Source organism: Triturus cristatus, chromosome 3_2 (genome assembly GCF_964204655.1).
Source record: "Triturus cristatus chromosome 3_2, aTriCri1.1, whole genome shotgun sequence".
NCBI classification, from domain to species: domain Eukaryota; kingdom Metazoa; phylum Chordata; class Amphibia; order Caudata; family Salamandridae; genus Triturus; species Triturus cristatus.
This window is the reverse complement of record NC_140584.1, coordinates 998,633,638-998,652,219: the sequence shown is the minus strand read 5'-3', so window position 1 is coordinate 998,652,219 and position 18,582 is coordinate 998,633,638. Positions and strand designations below refer to the sequence as shown.

General features: G+C 43.9%; 1 protein-coding gene across 3 annotated transcripts in view; it reads left to right on the top strand.

Annotated features, from left to right (window-relative positions):
• The window catches only part of POR (cytochrome p450 oxidoreductase), a 624,051-nt gene that overhangs the window by 87,971 nt on the left and 517,498 nt on the right, over positions 1 to 18,582 (top strand). For all 3 annotated transcript variants that reach the window (XM_085649617.1, XM_085649618.1, XM_085649616.1), the window contains one exon: positions 14,899 to 15,100. In XM_085649617.1, coding sequence (XP_085505743.1) covers positions 14,907 to 15,100 — 194 coding nt within the window. In that variant the 5' untranslated portion in view covers positions 14,899 to 14,906. The remainder of the gene's footprint in view (positions 1 to 14,898; positions 15,101 to 18,582) is intronic.

The window sequence follows — 18,582 nt, the reverse complement described above, 5'->3', positions numbered from 1 at the left end:
CGTGAGACTCCTGCTTGTGTATGTGTTTGGGACCTGGAAATCGAGGCTGCTTGTGGGGACAATATTATAGGTGTGTATATGACTGAAGGTAGATGTTTCCCCCCCCCCTCCCTCTGCAGGCCCCCCATTTTTTTCTTTATTTCTATTGTGGTGGCCCACGTTGCTGTGACAGAACCAGATTCATGCAGAAGCTCTTTATTTGTAACACCCTACACACAACTCCCACTCTAGAGCAATTGTCTAGGTACAGTCCACACGTTTTAGCCCAGGCAGCTTTCTTAAACAAGCATTCGCAATGCAATAGGTCTCGCATTACTGATAGTTTGAGGCATTGGTGTTGCAAATAATGATGCAATGCCAATAGCCCATACTTTTAGTAATGGGAGACCTAGTGCATTGCACATGCTTGCGTAGTGAGCCAGAACCAGCATTGTAATTCTCAGTGCTGTACTGCAAGCTGCTCCTAGAGGGCTCTAGTAAGCAAGGCACCAGCATTGCATGTCTCGGTGCAGTACCGCAAGCTGCTCCTAGAAGTCTCTAGTGAACAAGGCACCAGTACTGCATGTCTCGGTGCAGTACCGCAAACGTCTCAGAGAGGCCCCTAGTGAGCAAAGCACCAGCACTGCATGTCTAGGTGCTGTACTGCAAGCTGCTCCTAGAGGTTTCTAGTAAGCAAGGCACCAGCATTGCATGTCTCGGTGCAGTACTGCAAGCTGCTCCTAGAGGTCTCTAGTGAGCAAGGCACCAGCATTGCATGTCTCGGTGCATTACCACAAGCTGCTCCTAGAGGTCCCTAGTGAGCAAGGCACCAGCACTGCATGTCTTGGTGCAATACCTCAAACTACGCCTAGAGGTCCCTAGTGAGCAAGGCACCAGCACTGCATGTCTACACAGTTGGAGTTATTGGCATTATAAATGGCAATGTTTTTCCCCTCGCCAGGGTGCAGTACCATATGTGGCCAAAAAGGGACCTTTTGGTCACACATGGTACTGCAACCTGCAGAAGATATGGTAAATTCACTCTACTCATAATGCATTGCATGCAAGACAGTACTACGAGTACATTCAAATAGCTATGTCCATATATACAATTAGTAGCTTTGAAATGTGACAAAATAATTATTGCCTTAATTTCGGATTAGGTTGTACTCTGTGTGGAGCTGAAGAAGGGAAATTTATAGATGGACTCATATAAATGTGAGACGTTCTAGTGAGTGAAGTAACCACTGCTAGCCTAGATTAGGACCAAGTGTGTGTCCTGCCTGAAGCCTTTTAAGAAAATAGTGCCTTGAGGATGTAATTTAAACCTAGGTAGTAACAACACTTGTAACTGGGTGTCCTCATGGAAGGTTACAAGAAGAGATAAGACAGACTGCTAAGCTTATTGACCAATGGAAAGTCACCATTTACAAGAACAAGGACAGGAGCCAATTTAAAAAATGGGCGGAAAGTGGGGGGAGCTTTATGCCCATATCCTGAATACAGCATGTCTCGAAGAGACAGCGCAAACGCTGCCTAGGCGAGACCTAAAATAGTGTGGAAAGGAAATCAGAATTGTCTCCATCAGTGACAGAAAACCTCATTCTATGAGGTTGTTTTTCTTATGTCTGCAATGGTTCAATGATGTGCATAGGTGAGTCAAAGGCAGTTTGTGACCCTCTACTGTTACATAAATCCTACAAAGTTAAAGCTAGCCTCATTGATTGACACCAACAGTTTAAACACTGCATTCAGTCTGAATGGTAGTAAGTTGTTGGCCCATTTTCCAGAAAATGAGGATTTCAACTGATGATTCACTCCATATTTAAGGAACCAGTGTAGTGAAGCCTGGGTTTATAATTAGTTAGTAGTTTGTAGTTGCTAAACTCTGCCTATGTAAATCCATGGTACTTCCCAGGTGTTGAACTCATGCAATGTAGATTCCGGCTGCTGGCACTAAGACTGTAGTTCTTTCTGTGCTACTGCTGTAGTGTGTTGTCTGCAAGTGCTTCCCAAAATCTTGCTAGTGAACCCAGGATGGTTAGAGGAACATGCACAGAGAGCGTCTTGGAGTCTTTCGACTAGATCTTTTAAAAGCCACTAGGGTTGTGCAAGCATGAGTGTTCACTAATCTTGAGCCTTGGTGCTCCTTCGCTGAAGAATGTCTCTGAGATAGGCGTCATCCCTAACCATCTAGGCTATGCAAAATGCCAGCAACTGCCCGGCACCATTGACCCCAGATCCAGAGTTCATGGGCTGCACCAAAATGTCGGTGTGAGATGCCTTGCCTCATTCAGATCCAAGTTAAAAATAACATTTAGTGGTTAGACAGACTTTTAACCACATCACTGAGAGCGACTTTCTAGTGACCCAGAACCATAGGTCTTGCATGGCTGTCAGTGTTACCAGAGCTGTAATAATTTTTAAACCCCTAAAAAAGTGGTGTCCAGAAGCAGTCTGCATAACAGGGCTCAGTCCTAAGGCCATTTTCATTAAGCACATTGGTAGAAGTAGTCTTGAGGCAAAACCCTGGATAGAGATTTGTTGTGTTAGTAAGCATTATGCTGTATTTTTTTTTTTTTTTTTAAGTTTATTTATGCATTTTCAAAAAGAAGAAAAACATTACAGGTACAAGCAATGCATTACATCCAATGTACAGGCGCAGTCAAGAAAATAAAGGCGATGAGACAAATATTAAGGTCAAATCGGAAACAATAAGTCACAGAGCAATACAGAATATCAGAGACAATACCATGATTGTAGCAGCAAATCATGTACACTGGAAGTCGTGATTGTGTACCCGGGAATTTACTGAATACGCAAAGATCTCTGTACCAGGTAATATTTCAAAATGCAGCATGTTGTGATGAGTTAGGTGAGGCAGAATACATTTATTATCACATTTGTCTTTGTCAAATTCTTTGCTGCAGAGTTTTAAAAAATAATTACATTCAGACTTTGCTCTTTGCGACTGTGCCCACTTCCTGCTGCAAACCATTGGCCTTTGCCCGATTGATAAAGCTAGAGTTGGCCTCATGAGTAAAGTTAAAGTACATTTTCTTAGGAGTGAGTGAGCCACTTAAAGGTCAAGCCAGGCTTGAGCCAGATGCTGGGCTCAGGATCAACTCAAGGTTCTGTTGGAACTTAGAGCACAAAAAGAGCCGAAATTTCATATGGCTTCTGCCTGCTGCACTCACCTTACCCTTATGCACAAAGTTAAAAACAAAACATTAACATTTGATGTAAAAAGTAGAGGTCATTGGATACTAATTTAGAGGCTGATATGTACAAAGTGAAACAAGAAAACCTGGGATATATCCCAGCTCCTCCACTTAACCAAACTCTTTGATCTTCGGCAAATATTTTCTTTCACAAATATACTTTTTCTTCATTATACCTCAATATGGTATAATGTGACCCATTAATGACTAAGCTGTACCATGTTAAAGAAATATGCTTTTTTTGTTTTGAAGATACTTTATCTTATTTTAAATGATGTTTGTTGGATGATTTATATTACAAACATTTCCAGGGCTTGGCTCATGCAAGGTCCCTTTGAGCCCAGCCAGACCCTTGGCTTGCTCTCCCTGTAAATTTGTTGGCTCCCGCACGACTACATTTGTCTTCTGAATGGTAAACCTGCTGCATCATTTGTTCACATAGCTGGCATTTTCTTAAAACGATTAACAAAATTTCACAACATCAGAGAACATCATATAAATCACAAAATTATCTCTAGAAAAGTTGGAGATAAATTGTTAACACACATTCCCTACACACTGTCTAAATAAATTTGCCCGCTTTCACACACACTCGCCCCCTCACACACTTAAAAGCCCATTTCATGCTCTCTGAATCACATTTAGTTTCACACAAACACACAGTACTACTTTTCATTCTCACGGTCAAACCCATCCTTGCAAACTCACACACTTATTGCTTTTACTTCCTAGCTCTCACACACAATCTTTCACACGCAGTGCCGGACAGTGGAGGCCTTCAAAAACCTTTAACAGGTGCAGCACAAAGTCGGGGGTCGCATTTTGGGCGATATACGTATTCGCATATTGAAATCTTTTCAGAGACTACCACAGGTGTGTCTCATTGGAGCAGAGCTACTTAGGAGGTTAATCAATAAACGGCACAATAACTAATCAATACTAGTGCTGCCATGAATGCATTGATTTTAAGTCTAGAGTGCAGGGATTTTCTTTCATGCAAATCCCTTTCATTTAAATTGTTGATGGGCGAAGATTTGCGGGCTTTTAAAACAGTGCACATGCTAACAAGCTGTATTTCCCAGAAGAGTGTCCCACACTCGCGCCCATTAGGTTTTTTAGTCACCTTCCGACCCCCTCTGAATGGCACCCTGCAGCGATGCTCCTCCTCTCCTAACTTCCAGAGAGGCACACGCAGCTCTCTGTGTTGTGCTGAAGAAGAGCTGCGGTCCTGGCGCTTTTGAACCAGCTCAGCACAGGCTTCAGTTCGGTTTGTAAGGCACTTTAATCCATGCACGACGTGCAGAATGTGTTGCCAATGATGGAGCTCAGGAGCGCAGCACTAACCGCATCAAAAACCGGGCCCTTATGGAGGAGCCAAGATGGCGACCGGGACGGCAGCGTAGGCTCCCGGCTCCGTGAACCTCCGCGCCCCGCACAGATATCCTGCACGAGATCCTTAGCCTGCGCTATCTACCCGTGTTGGTGAACGCGAGCGGCAACCGGCCGTGTGACCCCGAAGTTTCTGGCAGCGGTACCGCCGGAGAAATGTCCGTCTGAAGTTTGCGGCCTGCGTAGCCCTGGAGCCGGGACCTCGAGTGAACGCCGTGGCCGGGCGGCAGTGCAACAACAACGGCCTTTAGTGACTGGGTGGGGTCGGACTACCGGAGTGGTGCGAATGTCGGACTGCGCTTCGCCGTGGTCGCTCCTACCACTAAGCATAGCTGAACGAGTGCGTGCCCGAGGTGGCAACTCCAAGACTCTCCGGTGATTGCTTCAGCCTTTGCCGGTGAGCTGCCCGGACGCCGCCCGTAACCTGTCCCGATTCTTGCGGGCTGCTCCCGGATTTTCGCGGGCGCTGGTCCGTGGTGGGGACGACTGTGGCCCGTGACCACACACCGGACACATTGTTTGCCTGCCCTCGGAACCCAGTTATCGGTGCCATGGAACCCGAGGCGCTTGTGTCTGAGCCCCGGTCCCGCTCTCGGATGGATCTACCCAGCGGCCATTCTGGTACGCCAGAGTCCACCATCCTGTACACCGGGTTGCAGCAGGATTGGGAGGGTGCGACTCTGAGGAGCGTAGCGGAGCGAGCGCCGGGAGCTGTACTGGGGTACGGTGACCTTCTCAGGGCTCTCGGTGCCCTTCACTCCACCCTGATTCATGGAGCCTGGGTGTTGGGGAGCAAGCTTGATGGAGTGATATCAGCGTTGGAACAGTTGCCGCCTGCCTATCCCCAGGTACACTGGGACTTCTCACGCCGCGCACGGGGGGACAGTGTCGTGGCCGCCCCTGTGAATAGTGCACGCCTGGACCCTCCGGACAGTATATTAACGTGCGATCAGCTGGCTGTGGACTTGGTCTGTTCCGGAGATTTCGGACCTGAGTGGGGGGTGGTGGCCTTGTCCCGTGCGCGGTCTCCGACGACCCAGGCAACGTCCAAACAACGGTCGCCTGCCCTGGCTGATTCCGCCTTCCGGGGCCTGGTGTGCAGTGTAAATCCTGGCTCGGCATCGGGAAAGACGATCCTCCCTAGAGCTGACTGTGTCGATCTGCAGAGCCCTCTACCCTACCTGTGTGTGTCGCTTCCTGAGTTTTGTTGGACACTTCTCTTCGTGGTAACATTGGACATGGCACTGGGACGGGGGGTATGCATGGGTGGGTTTGCAAAGAGTGGCCAAGGATGATGCTGACCCTTCCGAGGTGGTCACCTATTAGGCGGGCGGGCTCGGGAGTTGTGCGCTCTCACGGCATAACTGATAGTGTACCAAGCGCGTAATGCTCCTTACTCCTCTTTGACAGGGTCGATTTTGTGTTCATTATTGTATGCTTTATGGGAAACCGTGTGGTGCGGGGGGGAGAAACCGGGGGCGTGTTTTGTAGGCCCTCCTCCAGTTTATTAATACTCTTTCTGCCCCCCCGTCTGGTGGGGGCTCTTTTCCCACTTCTTTTCTCTGTTTCTTCTATATTTCGGGTCTGGTTCCGGGGCGACAGGCACACTGCTGGGGGGGGGCCGTACTCATCTGCAGAGGTGCAGGGTGGGGGTTGGGGGGGGGGGATCCTTTAGTCTTTCACCTCCTTTTTCTATGGCCTCTTTTTCCTCTCTTATTTTCTTTGTCTTTTTCTGGGATCAGCATGGTAGTTCTCCTTTGTTGTTAATCACTGCTGTTTCCGGAGTGCCATAATTTCCGTGGAGTTTCCTGGGTCTTGGGGCAGGGGGTTGCAGGCGCAAATGGCCGTGTCATTCCTCCACATCCTGAACTTCCTGTTTCAGCGCCATAGCTTAGATAGACTGCTGTGTATTGTTTACGTTCATCGTTCTGCCTGCCATTTTTCGCTGCTGGGAAACTGTTTGGCACCTGATCCTTCCATCCTTTTCTATTATAAAATGTAAACCTTTATTATCCTGGTTTCCTACTTGGGCTGTTCAGAGACTGAGAGTATGTTAGCGTCGAGATTTTGCTCCCCGAGGTACTGACTGTGATATACCTGCCTTTTGTTATTCTGATTGTTTAGCGGCCGGCCCCGGGGGTTGTAGGCCCGTATGTGTAATTGAGTGAAATGTCAATAAAGGTTTTCAAAAAAAAAACAAAAAAAAAAAAAACGGGCCCTTATGAGCACCGGTCCTCTCCTTGTCCGAGGAAAGCTCCTGGCACTCAACGGGAGAAAATATAAAAGTACTGGTACACAGTACTGGTGAGTACCGGCCCGTTTAAAGCACTGACTTCCAGTGAGATTAGCTTGCTCAAGCCCATATGTTTAGATATACAAACCTTTGTCCTCATTGGCATGCAGACCTACTGCTTTTTTAGGTACTAGTATTGTCGTCCTGTAATGATAAATGTGCTCAGCGGTTCTGTGACATGCCTACCGAAATGTTTTCTGTGACCATGAGTAGCCTGTTTTGGTGCTTATTACAGTTTGTTTGAAGGATGCAGTTCCTCACTTTACGTGCAAACAGAATGTCATGTGCGTCACCCGGGTTGGTAACCTTGACTCCACTTTAAGATGTACTATGGGAGCCCGAAAGCATGAACTCCACTTTCACGGGATAGCCTTGACCAGTTTTTTGGATTGGTCTATAAATAAGAACAGCCAAGGAAACCTGATTGTATGACGCAGAGCATTTTTCAGTCAGACTGTACATGCAAAACATATTTTAAACCCTTTACCTATTTGGTATGGCTTAGTCTGACCTGAATTTGAGATGGAAATAATTTTGGGAATTAGTGTCTTAACATGTCATTTTATCTAAGGCTTGTAGCCCTCAAATTATACTCCGGCATAAGGCAATTGAACAGCCTGTGACGACCAGGTTCATGGGGCACCAAGGCAGTAAGGGGGTTACTCGTTGAAATGAACGCATCTGTGTCTTGGGCTGGGAGAGGCAGTCTTGCACTTAGAGGGCGTAGATGGGTTTGCAGCGCCCTCGCCTTCAGGGAGACATGCACAGCAGGAGGTGGCGCTGCCTCACCGCCCTGACCACTTATCCACCCAGCCCGGGACACATGTATTTCGGCACAGCAGGTGCGGTGAAGTGCAGTAATGTGGTTCCACCAGCTCCCGAAGGTAAGGAGTGAAGGTAGCGACTTCCCGCTCTGTGCCACTGGAGAAGGGGTGGACTGCAGACCCACCAGTTGAAGTGTGAAGGAAGTAGCACGGCCGTCCGTCGTCTGCTAAAGAGCTGCTAAGGTAGCCCCACAGCCATGGGACACTTTAAACCATCCCTGGCATTTTAGCAAATACTTGCGGGGATATTTTAGCAGATGCTGAAAGTAAAGCTACAATTCCCAGAATGCAACGCGCTGATTGCTAACAAGCACAGGTGTGACTCGTCGGCCAAGAATCTTAGCAGCTGTTTAGAGGTTTTGAGCCCCTCCAAGGATTCGCCTGCGACAGAAGCGCTGTTTTGGAAAACCTTTAGAAGTTGAGAGCAGCACGAGTTCCGGTGACTGGGCGGGGAGGGTTCCATAAGATAAACAAGCATTAAAAACGCAATAGGTCTCGCCTTTCATTAATTCAAAGCCATTTGCTTTGCTATACAATACTATTAGCAAAGCAAATGGCTTTAACTTAATCAAAGGCGAGACCTATTGCATTTTCAATGCTTGTTTAAAGAGAGCCTCGAAACGGGTCCCTATTGGGCTCTGTTTTTGTGCTCTGGCACAAGCGGTCCGTTTTTTCCAGACTGCTGTGACAGCAGCCTGCTGTCACTGCAGTCCGGAAAAAAGTGCAGAGCACAAAGCAGAGCCCGATAGAGACCTGTATCGAGACAGCAGGCACATCAATGTGCGTGTGCTCACACCGTTCACTTCTCACTTGTGGAGAAGTTATGACATCACGTCATGCCAGGTGAGCGTTGCATGGGAAGGGAAATCCTTTAAAGAGTCATTTTCTCTCTGGATTTCCCTTCTCTTTTTGAAACTCAGGAGCAGCAACATTGTCGTGGTGTCACCAGGGCTTTAAGTGGAAGCTTTTTCAATATTTTATACAAGACTTAGTTGCTGCATATTTATCTTAAGCAACTAACAGCCATTGACAAAGCCAATAGTCCTGACTTTTAGGGATGTTACTTGGTGTATAATATTTCAGGATGCAATGACAGAACCAGCAAAATACAAGTTGGGCGGCACACTATGCTAAGCACATATTGTTAGCTTATGTGTTTTAAGCCACGCCCTTAATTACACTGGCCACGCCCCATCGAGAGACCCCCAGTTTTTTGATCCCACTTAAAGCCCATCATATATATAATACATAAATATATATAAAGTAAAAAAAAATGAACATTTCATGTCTCCTTTCCCACCAGTCTGAGATAGCTACACACACACAGACAGAGTAATAGCTGCAAAAGATGGCACTCTAGTACAGAAACACCCGTCTATCAGGTGCACGACCACAAGTTTAGGCTTAAAGCAAGCCTTTGTCAAGTAAAGTGCCCAATCTGCCTTGAAAAGTAAAAAGCAAACAGGAATACTCTAAACAGCTCCTAGTACGACTTGTAAACATAATTCATTGTAGTACATAATGATAATGGGTCCTGAAATCTTGTTAGTTTTTGCTTAAATATGTATACCAAAAAATATGCGGGGTTTCAATTAAGAACGGCCTGACCAACGACCAACAGGACTGCAATTCCCATGAAGTGTCAAAGTGGAGCGGTAATGACCGAGATGAATCACACCAATAGGCAATGTGAACGCGGCCACATAACATGATAATAACCTGCGGAATATAACTTGTGTGTCTCAGTACGGTATTGTATGTCGAACAAAAATCTGAATGCATTATGTTACCACCTCATCAAAAACAACACTGAGTATGAACAAGTATATGATCGGTCAAGTTATATGATAAAGGGCAATTGATTCACCTGAACTATGATGAGAAGCTAACAAGTTATGTCAGGTTATACATCTATGATGCATGGGGCTACTGAGGAGTTAGAACTGTACGCAGAAAGCATGCTGTCTGTGGTTTGTTAAGAATACATTTGACTGTTTAAGAGAAACTAGCTTTTTTAGAGGGACTCGGGTTGGGATTGAATGGGTTAAAAAGTAATATCTATCTGGATCACCGGTGTCCAGATAAGCTCCGATTGGCCTTTTTAAAGGGACTAACCAATCCTGATTGCCTGGCCACAACATGAACAGTAGCAGTCATTACATGACTCTGGGACATGGCCTCTGTGTCCTGAAAATGAATTTAATAAAACATATATATAAGGGGGCAGAGTGAGCATACCTGAAACCCCATAGTCATGTTGTGATTGGCTGGCCACAACGTGTTGTGACAGCCGTTAAAGGACTCTGGGACATGGTCCTTATTGCACTGCATTGTAGTGAATGCCAGGTTTTGAGGCTCCCAACAAAACTTAAAACGAGCGATAACAAATGTTAGTCTCAATATACATCATTTGTTGGTGTTTTACTCATTTTAAGAATTCTGGTTAGTTGTCGGGTCATTTTACCCTTTGGAAAATGCTAGTCCTCTGCTGGGGTTTGATGAACCATGTTTAAGAAGAAACTGTTTATTTCATGATTTTCTCATAGAAATTAAGAAACGTGTCCCAGAAGCTAATATAAGAACACATTTTCTATAAGTTCCTACAATCATCCTCAGTCATTTCAGAATAAAGTGTGATATTCTGAGTGATGTAATATGTGAGGTCAGAAGCAGCAAATAATGGAGTGCAAGGTATAGTTAGTTCGCTAAACTATAGATGGTGTATTTCAGTGGTTTTCTTTTAACGTAAACTTGTGTCCTATTCCTATACCAAATTATGCAGCCAACTAAACTGTTGCTTATTCAGTAAATAAATATATTTCCACATGTACATACATGTAATATTTACATAGCCAGAGATACATATACATGTAATCCATAAATCTACATAAACTGTATATGCATTAGTTTTTTTTTTTTAATTTTCTATATATATGTACATCTTTTTATAAGGAAGGTTGAGGTTGCACGAAGGGTTGCAGATCACGCATTGTAGAATACATTGACTAAAATGTCTGACTCGGGTAGTCCATAGAAGTTTTGCGGCCGTGTTTGGATTTATTCCTAGTCTCACTGAGGACACCGTAGGTGTGGGCAGACGTGCCTCAGGATTCTGAGTTTGTTGAGGGAGGTTTTAGTTACTAGAGTTACTTGAGGTTTTGTTGCGAGATGTGTATCCAAGATGGCATCAGGCTTCTTGTACCTGTCCTTGTCCTGGAGGCTGTTCCAAGGTCCTTAGGCAGCATGGGGAAAGACTGGTTGGTAGACTGTTCCACTTTTTGCATGTTGCAGGACCTCCAGTTGTTCACCAGTAGCTCGCATGGACCGTGTGCACAGTTGGTATTCTCAGGCAGAACTCTTCTTCTGAGTATTCTTACGGGTCTGAGATCTTCTGGCCTGTCCCGTTATCCGTAACATCTATTCTTGTAACCAAGGGGATGAAGAAAATGTGAACTTGTAGGAAGTGATTAACTGTACTCAAAGAGATTGTTATTTCATTGGTCAGATCTATGTATCTTTTAGCAATTTTCATAGTTCCATCCGCCAAATGACGAAAGATACTCGTTGACGATTATTCTGAGTTCATTCAATAACTACCAACTGCTGAAGGTATCCAAATTTGTACCGGGACACTGGTTACAGCATACTAAGAGCTCTCAACATTAAAAAAAAACATCTGCTTACTCTTTTCTTAGTGTTTGACTGTTCATGCATGGAACTCTGTAACAAACCAAAGGAAATAAAGTACTATTCGAAAGGAAACAAGGGGTGGCTGCCAGCTCCATGTATGTTATTTCTTTGTTTGATACACATGCATGCGCATCAGTACACACAAAAGGGAAACTAAGTGAACCAGGTACTGACCTATTGCTGAGTGCCTCAGGGGAGTGATTGTACAGTTCAGGTGGCAGGAGTGTCTACTTCTGCAGAAATATACTCTCATAGCACTTATAGAACTCATAGAACTTAAGGCTAGAATGCTCATTTCTAGTTGGTCAGCCATGGGCTTGTTAGAATCTATAGGACCAGTAACCAGAGAAAGCACATTTACTGGCAGATGTACTCTCTTACCACTCCCGACTTTCTTTTTCATCACGAGTTGTTTCAATTAATTGGCTCCACTATTTAGGAAAAATTGTACTTTTGAATATTGTATTTAGTTGTCTTTTGGGAACTAGTTTAGATAACATGTTTTTGTTCTGCTAGACCCTTCGCTATATTATGTATCAACAAACTTAGTTATTGAATACCATGCAAATTTGCTGCCTTTGATTGAATGCCAGTTTATGGAATAAATTCAACCTCTTTGGCAAGTCAACTGGCTAGAACATACAAATAGGATTGAAGTATTGTGCTGCAAAGCTCACTAGACTGAAAACCAAACGTTGGCATAGTGAAGCATTTTTGAGTTTTCCACACATGGCGGGTGGAGAGCTTCGAAAGTGGTGCGGCATAAAGACTAACCATGAATTGCACCAAGTGTCCAAGCTGAGTTCTACTTCTGAAGATAGGTTTTTCCTCAGCCTCTAATGAGAACATTTTGATAAAATGGCGCCAAAGAGTACACTGTACAGCATAATCTTTGCAGATTTTCTATAAAGCCTTGGGTTATGAGGGAGCTCTCATGAAACCTTTCAGTACTTTCATGGTGTGCTCAGGAAGATTGCCCCCCTCCCCCCACCCGTTTTTGATTTGCCTTTTCATACCCTAGGAAAACACAAGAATTGGGGTTGCTTCAGTACAAGTTCTATATTACTGACTAAAAAGGCGAGTCTCTGGTTATACTGTTTATGCAATCAGTCATATTTAAAATGTAGGTTACATCTTTCTTCGCTCCTACATTCTACTTCTCTAATGTACTTCAAGTAGATTATCTGAGCAACGCAGATCGTACAGGCCACTCTGTGCCTCAGGGCGGCACTGTCGAAGTATTGCAAAATGATCATAGACCCATAGATTCTAGCTTTTGCATCCAAACTATATCTCAGGTGACACAGCATTTACTGGATCAAAGGCGATGGGCAGAACATGTCTCTGAGGATATTCAGCTCTTATTATCCTTTGTCTTCGAGAGCAGGACTGGTGGTCACTTCACACAAATCACACTCTAGCAACAGTCTGAAGCATTGCTCAAGGTATAACATTTACAAGTTGAGGCTCAAGGTAGCAGAGCTGTCACGTGACAGTACTCACGCTCAGTTCACAAACAGCAGAACTGTCTCTCAGACTCAGGCCTTAAACAGCAGAGAAATATGCCAAGTTACATATCCTTCTTGTCGGCAACAGGCTGGAGTGAGATTCATTAAAATTGACCCTGGCTGTTTCATAGCTGAGTAAACGTAATGTAAACCAATCTTGTAACTCTCATAGGACCAAATCGAGATAGAAAAGAGCTGTGGACTCTCCATGATTTACTTGTCCACTCTCCAACCCACCAGGCCCCCTTCTCTGGTGGGTGCTGCGTAGGTCACTGATCATTTCGATGACTTCTTTTATCCCTGGGCATCAAATACGTTTGTTATGCTCTGCATTAACAATAAGTCTTTGAATGCGCTCCTGCACAGGTATCTCAGCACTAGGAAACGAGATAAAGTTTCACTCATTCTTCAAAGTCACCTGTACATTAAACTTAATAAAAGATATTCTACAATAGAATGTGATTATCCGCATCCACTCAGAAGTTGAGTTGCTTTGAGAAATCCTAATCACTGCGACCTAAAGGCACTTAGAAACAATCGTTGAAAAGTGTCATGCTTATTGGCAACCCCAAGAGCCTGATTGAAACTTCGCACAGCATTCGTAAATAAGGTCTACTTTTCAAAAATGAATTTAAATAGATTTTTCTCTAGTTTCTGTTCTGGCTTGAAGCGCAGCATTTAGTAAGCACAAAATGCGTTTCACTGATCCTTCAGGAGGACATTTTCCTAACTGATCTAACATTGACACCTTTGCCACAATGGAATTTCTCAAGTTTAGTCCCTAAGAAATGTGAGAATTAAGGGGTCACCTGGTTTGGGCTAGTGCTCCTGGTTTTAGAGATGGGCAGTGAATGCAGCTTTTGTATCCCAGTGATGAACAATGCCATGGTAGGCTCTGGCTTGTTCTTTTATGCCTCATCTTTACCAGGTTTTCAAGGGAGAGGATTGCGCGAGACAGTAGCTGAGAAGAGTGCTGCTGTAATGTAATTGGTATGTTCCTTATTTCTCTTCCTGACCTTTCCGCACATTATCCTTCCTCATTGTTAGAACCCATTTTCATAACTCATTAAAATATTGATGGTTGTTCTCAGGAGTGGTCTATGACCTGACAGTTGAGATGAGGGGTGGACGCAGAGAAGTGAAGTGCTATGAACTGGTGACTTAATGTCGTAGTGCGTAGAGAACAGTCTGAACAGCACCATCCCTGATGATTGGTGCCTCATTTAGCCCTGAGCCTCAACATTACTTCAGCGGATGCCCTGATCCTTGCCTCACCAACTGAACTGCTTTGTGAACTGGGACTTGTCTTTGCAATCATTCTCTCTCTCAGCATTAATACTCTATGAAGCATCTTTGCAATGCATACACCCTAACACAGCAGCTCCACTGGATTATCTGAAGGGTAAGACTACAGTTCCATGTTGTCACCTTCACTGGGTATTGATTGACGTTCTAGAGATCCTCCAATGGCAGCGAAGTATGTAATGAGCATCAAGATGCGTTTTTGTTTTATTCAGATATGAGTCAGAATTGATGAACAGGCGGTCATTTATGCAATCTTCATTATTTTCCACTGAAGGTAGACACAGCATCACTGACTGAAAGAGTGGGTCTTGTGCATAGTTGTGATGTCCCTCTCTGATTCCCCAATGCGTGTTGTAGTCTTTCTTCCTTTTGCTGCTTGTTGAGTTGTTTAGTATGTGAAGAGGAACACTGACTACAGCCCTATACAATAGATGTATCTTCTGAGATGTCTCTTCTGATACTAAGTGAAGTTCACGTCCCTGCACATAGGATACTTGTAGCGTTTTGAGTGTTGTATTTTATAAATCCATGTTACCATATTTCACGAAATGTCAAACTTTCCTTGCTCTCTGTCATTCATTGTGAAGTTTCTCATTGAGCTGGATCCATGGTGCTGTGTCCTGTCATGATTTGCCATACCTTTGTACAGCGTTACATCTTGACTTATTTGTTGTTTTTCTCTCTCCTAGTGTCACAGATGAACATGGGGGACTCCGGAATAGACCCAAACATCACACCATCGGATGATGGCAGCAGCTCGCCAGAGGAGGCCTTGTTTAGCATGGCCGACATGTTTCTCTTCTCTCTGATTGTGGGACTGCTCACCTATTGGCTCTTTTTCCGAAAGAAGAAGGAAGAGATTCCGGACTTCCCCAAAATCCAAACAACAACGTAAGTGCAGTATTGTGGCAAACCCCTTATAATTGTAGGATGGACTGTATAATTGCCCTACCATTACCTTTCTGATTACAATCCTGCATAATTATCTTCTGTCCAGGATTTTAATAATCATGAAAAACGTATCGTGACCGTGTGAGACACAATTTTTGTTTTACATATTTAAGTTTATTTTTATTTTAAAGTGTCTACTTTTGCACTTTAAGGCCTGTTATGATTTACCTGAATACATTTCAAATGTTTTTTTAAACAACATAATCATCCTAGGGCAAAACGCAATAGTGGGTGACGAGTTACGTTTTTGACCTTATCTAGCAGCATTTAAATGATTTGGTACAGTGCTTCATCTGAACGTTTAAATGACGAATAGCCCTTACACTTCCTCACAAACTTTGATGCATTTTGATAAAATAGCATTAGTGCATAATTGATATTTACTGGTATTAGTTTTAATTGATGGCAAGGCGTTATTGTTGTATACCTGCTGCTAAGGTGTTTGACCTCTTTATATATACAAGAACTATTAATTCCCATATGTTTATGTGGAAGAAGCTTTATGCTCACAGTTTAACACAGATTACGTTCATTTGTTGTTCAGTTTTGTGAGGTCTGTGACGCAGAGTACTTAAACCAGGTACAGTACAACTTCGTCACTGTTGAGGTTTTTTGGGTTTATCCTATGCCATATGTTATTACCTTAGTGTACTTTCTATTTTAGAAATAGTAAATAAATCCAGCCTCATACTGAAAGAAAAATTCATACTTAAATGGTAGTATAGCCCCACACTGACCATGGGGGCTACCTGGCGTTTCGTTTTACCCAAAATGTTCAAAATTGAGATTAATACCTTTCGAGGATATCAAACAAATGAATAAGCATCTTTCAAAATGGGAGGCAGCAGGAATCGCCAAGACATGAGATAACCATTCTGTTGCCATGTATGAAAGTGTAGGTAATCTTGACATGAAGTGTATTATTTTATGCATTGCTTTTAGATCGTCGTTCCTTCTCTTGATGAAGCTGCAAGGTTTAAGTGGTTTATTCTACCAAATATCTACTGATATTCTTCATTATACATAGACTAGCTCTTCATAGTTGCAGTCAATCCATTAATGGGGAGAGGCCTCCCAGTTACCTGCACCTGACTAATATCAAAACTCCTCCTTCTTGCGTAGGTTCTAAGTAGCAGTACCTTTCCAATATTTCCATGCACTACTTACCCATGCAGAAAACTCAGAGCAAAGTCGAGAGATGACGCGGGGGAGAGGGAGAGAATGCTCAAACATGAGGGTAAATCAACCCAGCCACTTGTACACAGAATCTCTGAAGCCCTGCCGGTAAACTGTAGAGAGAACCACTCACTTCTCTCTGAAATGATAGATTGAATGCCTGCGACGAACGCAGGTCTGGCAGATTTCAGGCTGAATGGAAGCACCTGGCAATGAAATCGGCAACAAATCTCAAATTCAACCACTGAACGGGGATGTGAAAAGATGAGATAAAAAACCATCTATGGTAGCTACCATTGAGAGGAATGTCTAGGTGAATTCCATTTGAGCAAAATGGGCCTCAATAGCGGAACTTTTGAAAATGGGTTGGTCGGATTTCACCGGAGGTTTAAAGATGATAGAATATAATTCCACTCTCTGGTCTAATTTGGACTATAAATGCCATCTGTAATAGGAACTAAAACCCTCTCTAATGAGCCTGTCTTCAGATATTGTAGAAATAATGTTAGAGGCTTTGAAAATGGTAGAATATCTGACTTCCTAATGGCATAAGTATGCTGTCCCACCTCCAGCACCCAGCAGTACAAAACCCTACATGTGCACCAGGCAATATATCGATTCAAACTCCCCTACACCCCCAAAACAAGCATTCCTCTGACCTATTCACTCCCCACTCCTTCCCTAAACCCTCTGAGAGCTCAGTACACAGGTAGAGGCAAGTTAGTTAAGATGGATGCTGAGACTGATGAGCAGGCCGTCGTCTTGTTCATAGAAGCATGGTGATGGATGGAATCCTTGAATTCATCTCGGCCCCTGGCAATCACACAGGCCGCATCCCAATCCATCATTTTTCACCCACCATGCCACTTCAGTTTGGACCCAGCCATATCCAAATCAGTCTTGACCCTGCTCCAATAGGAGCAGTGCGTTCCGATCTGGCAGGCTTGGCCCTCCCTGATCTGAAACGCAAGAAACTCTGGACCGGTTTTGCCCTGATTAGGACTTGTCAGCCAGGTATAGCTTGGTTTTAGTCACCCAGTGAGCATGGGACTCGTATCTGATCAGACCCTCTGCACTTAGGGCATCAACTCAAACAACAACAAGGTGATGGATGGAATGAAAATTTGTAATTTGTGAATTACATGATTGCTATTTAAACTTTTGAAATGCTTGTTGATTGGCGAAAACACTTGCTAATACATTGTTTCGAAACTGAAGGGCAGAACATTTTCAGAACCCTTCCGAAGGTTATGCCGGAACAAGGACTAGGGGATATCGGTGAATTTGAAGAAGCCTCTGAGACTTGAAATGTATTTAAGCGCTAAGCAAAAGTTGTATTTTAAAGGTATTCAGGAGCTGAAAATGAGAGGTAATCTTTTGACACATTTTGTAATAGTTTAACATTGTCGTCTATGCAATTTTGGAAGCTTGAAGCATGAGAAGATTAAGGATCACATCATTGTTGATGTCAGGAATAAGAAACTACAGGGTCTAAACCTTCTGATTCAGGAAGCACTAATTAATACCAAGGCTATAGACCAGTTGGAAACTTGGGTAGGGTGTGTAACCCAAGCAAAAGTAAAAAGAGAAGGTGTTCAGTAATTAATATTCGTAGATTAGAAGATGGCAAACAGAGAAATGGATAAGACTTTTGTTTGCTATAGATATAGTAGAAATACTCTTATGGCATCACCCAAAGTATATAACTCAACCAAAAAAAGGAAGAAGAATGTCAAATGAGCCTCCTTGCTTCATAGGTAGCCCTCAATTGTATTAAGACTCCCCATGCATTCTAAATAGTGTCATGCTTCATCATAGGGCGTGCTACAACACCAGTGGCAGTCGCAACAACATGAAGGTGGCGAGGGAAGGATGGGTGGAGATGGCCTGAGGGGCGGGTAAGGAAAAATAATTTAAAATAACGTACATATTCTCCGCAGGCTCTGGAGCTCTCCCAGCAGTCTCTGAGAAGGCAGAGGCTGCTCAGCCAATCCTGGCACTGCTCTCCTGACAGGAGAGCAGTGCCAGGATTAGTCTGAGTGACCTATTCTGCTGCTCAGACACTGCTTGTGAGTCTGCTGCATTTCTCCGACCCAGCTGTAAACACAGCTGGGTTAGAGAAATAGAAGTGTTCATGTATGTTTGGCAGGCATACATGCGCACTTCTAAGTTCCACCAACTACCTGTAATGGCCCCTCGCCGCCCTGCACGTTTGTCAGAATCAGTAAACAAACGGGGCGACGCTC